Genomic DNA, 3670 nt, shown 5'->3' with positions numbered 1-3670 from the left:
CGTTATAGTTCGATACCGGATATATCATATAGCTTCTCATATAGTCACGTGAATTCGGAGAAGCGAATCCGGAGAATTCCATCATATGTAATTAATCCCACCACGCATTCACTGCGAACGTAAACTAATTTTTTTCATAGCAAATTCGAATAGAGAGAAAATGCTTCGCTCCGCGTGCCTGAAGAGTTAGTTTTCGGTACATCGTGATTAAATCGTATACTTCGGCTTGATTTTTCATGAAATTCAATTTCTCGCCGAACGAAACAATTGATTGTTTATATTATTCATATAAGTAATTTACGATTACAGAAGGTCATATTGTTAATATTGGAGAATTGAATATTCCCAGATTATATCGTAATGAATTCTGCGTCATTTGCTACAATTTTTTATCAATCAATACGATATATAGATAACAAGATATCATGAATTAATTAGTTAAAAATAAAGATATAAGTGCAACTATGCCGCTATCGAACATGAACATATTTGCATCGAACACGGGGAATCCCGGGGATGGGAAAGGTAATGAGGGTTTCTGAATTATCCACTGGACTAAATAGAGATGCACCATCCTAAACGAAATTGGTATAGATGTATTGTAGATTTTTTTATTTACTTACGCAAATATTTCGAAAATATATTGTACATTTTTCTCTATAATGTTTTTAAAAAATGTTATGCTTTTTTAAAAAATGTTGTAGCACAGGATGTACTAATTGTATTGATAAGATCAATTTCACAACGAATAACCAGAGTATCATTTGTTATATATCCCTTGGACAGATCCAGCAATATTTTACCTGAAATGTAATCTGACCATCCCACAGTTGCCCCACGGTGATATTTACAGACGATTGTTCTCGTGTTGGCTTTTGTGTTTGTACTTGTCACAATGGAAAGCCTGCACTGGAGGAATATGTTTGATTTTTCTGTGGCAATAAACTCCAGGAAGACTGATACGTAATTTTTGGTCATCTCGTTGTCCCCTCTGGGATATAACTCTATAGGAACCTCCATGGGTCAGTTTTGGTTTCATCTATGTAGAAAACAGAAGAGGTGATCTTCTCTTTGACATTTTCTGGCAGGTGGCTAAATCCAGTGATGGTCCAGTCATAGGTGATCGGAAGGTTCATCTCGCTCAAGCCCCGTTGTTTTGTATGATTACTGCTTGGAGGGTTGATATTGGTGCCGGTATTTGTGAATTTTAGAATGGGGTGTTTTATACAACGTTTTATATAACGTTTGGTTTAAAAGATGAGAGAATACAACTCATGTAAATTCCGAAAATTAACCTTTTTTAATAAACAATTGATATACAATAGATTATCTATTCTAAGCACTACTTATCCAAAATCATAACAAGTTTGTTGAGTCAATATTTGAGAAAACCTGGGCATTCTATTTGGCATAAATAATCATCATTGCAATGATCATAATCCCTTTCTATTGATAACTATATAATTGTACAAATAATAATGCAGCCCATTGCACGTCGTCAAAGAATTTTAAATAGCTATGTGCGAAACTTTATATGTAATACTAAGGAGATAATCATGGCGAATTACTTATGTGAAAAATCCGCGTCTCCATAGTATAATGTTGAAAGTAGTTACTAAGAGTTTTGAGTACGAGAGTAATTGATACCTTCAACATGACCTCACTCAATCCCTCATATTATCAAGTATCCATTGGACGTAATGATCAACTCTAGTGTAAATCCCCGGTAATCCCTCGACTCCACAAGTTGCAGGTCCAAAGCTGACGATTCCATACTGAACGAAACTTGGTCTATTGCCATACATTTCAATAGCCTGAAGAGGCCCACCACTGTCCCCAGAGCACGAGTCCTTACTCCTGACTCCTCCGGCACACAGCTGTTTCGTCGTTATGACAACATTCCTGTTGCCCTTGTACAGCTTCTGGCATAATTCATTGGTGATAATTTGCAGAGTAACTTTTTGCAGTCTAGTACTACTCGTGCCATGTTCTGTTGCACCCCACCCTGTCACTACAGCATTGCTCGGGGTTCTACCAATGGACCCCTCGCGATTCAGAGGCAAGCAGATTGGTTTAATGTAGCCAGAACGAATGTCGACAGAACCTCGTAATTTCACTAGACCAATGTCATTTTGGAACGTCTGCTGTGAGTAGTTTTCGTGGGGCTTAACATGTTGTACGAAAAATTCTTGGTATTTACCAATACAGTGGCTCTCGTCGTCACAGTCCTCTTCAGTCTTCATGTCGTATTCTCCAAGTCTTACTTTTATAAGTTTTAAACCTGTGAAGAACGTAAGAAATAAAAATGTGATTGGTTAGATCGAATTTTGAAAATGAAGAGGAAATGTTTTGTCATGAACAGGATGAAAACAGCTGATTACAAGTGATGAACAATGTCTTGGTAATTGATAACTATAATCAATTAACGTAGTACTTAGTCATCTATATTAGAAAGCCATTAAATGTATTTCTTCAGACACACCAAAATAAGATAGAACATACAAAAATTTCTGGAAATCTTTTCAAAATTGAGAAAGTTCTTACCAGGGGCGAGTGCAGTTACGCAATGAGCAGCCGTCAGTACGTACTCTTCACTAATCAAAGTCCCTCCACATCTGAAAGTAATTCCTCGTTTTCCCATGTTGTACCCCAGCAGTGCCATCCAGGGGAACTCATGGACTCTCGTGTCATTCCCCCCAACAATTCGCTCCTCTGGAATTGGTCCGCACGATTCATGAGGCAAACGTCTTTTGTCAAGTTTGCCATAATCAGGAATTTTGAAAATCGTTGTTCTCACAATTTCTCCAGTTGCTCCTGAATTCCGGTCTAAATTGGACTGCTTCATCCCACAACAAACTTTAAACTCAGGATCCTGCAGACCTTCTGCTGAACAACGAGCATTCTCCAGCAGTTTCTCATGCATTGGAAGTAATAGATTCTGTACGTAGAGCTTTCTCAGGTCACTGCAATCATTTATACTGATGCATCTTCCCATTCCTCCCCACGGGGTTAGACAATGATCCTCTGAAGATGATGTAATTTTCTGTAGGATTTTCACTTCTACTACTTCGTTCACAGGTTCACAACAGACTTTGGGATAATTATCGGCAAATCCACATTGAGAATCACGCAATTTTTTACGGGTTTCTTGAGTGAGAGGGACTTCGTGGAGAATATCCATCACCCTCTGGCATTTTTTTATATTTATGCAATTCCCTTTCCTTCCGGACGGCAAAATACAATTTTCTGTGGTGTTAATTTTCTCCGTTCCACTCTGTTCCATGCGTCTGTCCTGGTGACGCTTTCCTGGAGTCAGTTCATCCTGAATTTCACAACAAACCTTCGGATAAATATCTTCATATCCGCAATGTGATTGATGTAAAAAGCTCCGATTATTCTCAGTCATTGGTTTTCTCTGCAGAATATCCATCATTTTGGGGCATTTTTTAATGTTTATGCAATTACCTCTGTGTCCTGATAATGTGGTACAACTTTCATTGGAATTGTCAGCAGGACTTGAGGATTCAGTAATCAGTGGATTGATGATGTCATCTGGTTCCTGAGGTTTTTGCTCTGTTGTACAACAGACTTTATAATTTACGCCATCAATTCCACAGAATGCCTGGTGCAGAACTTTTTCATTCATCGGGAGTAATGGGCTTTTTTTCAG

General features: G+C 38.1%; 1 protein-coding gene across 1 annotated transcript in view; it reads right to left on the bottom strand.

The window, feature by feature from the left end:
• LOC105264485 (uncharacterized) overlaps positions 1-3670 on the bottom strand; it is a gene marked incomplete at its 5' end in the record, with an annotated part of 7892 nt that extends 4222 nt beyond the window's left edge. The window contains 2 exon segments of the mRNA XM_011301383.1: positions 1667-2281; positions 2545-3670. Of these exon segments, the coding sequence (XP_011299685.1) occupies positions 1667-2281; positions 2545-3670 (1741 nt within the window).

This window comes from Fopius arisanus, unplaced genomic scaffold (genome assembly GCF_000806365.1).
Source record: "Fopius arisanus strain USDA-PBARC FA_bdor unplaced genomic scaffold, ASM80636v1 scaffold00021, whole genome shotgun sequence".
Classification (NCBI taxonomy): domain Eukaryota; kingdom Metazoa; phylum Arthropoda; class Insecta; order Hymenoptera; family Braconidae; genus Fopius; species Fopius arisanus.
This window is presented reverse-complemented; position numbering and strand designations above follow the sequence as displayed.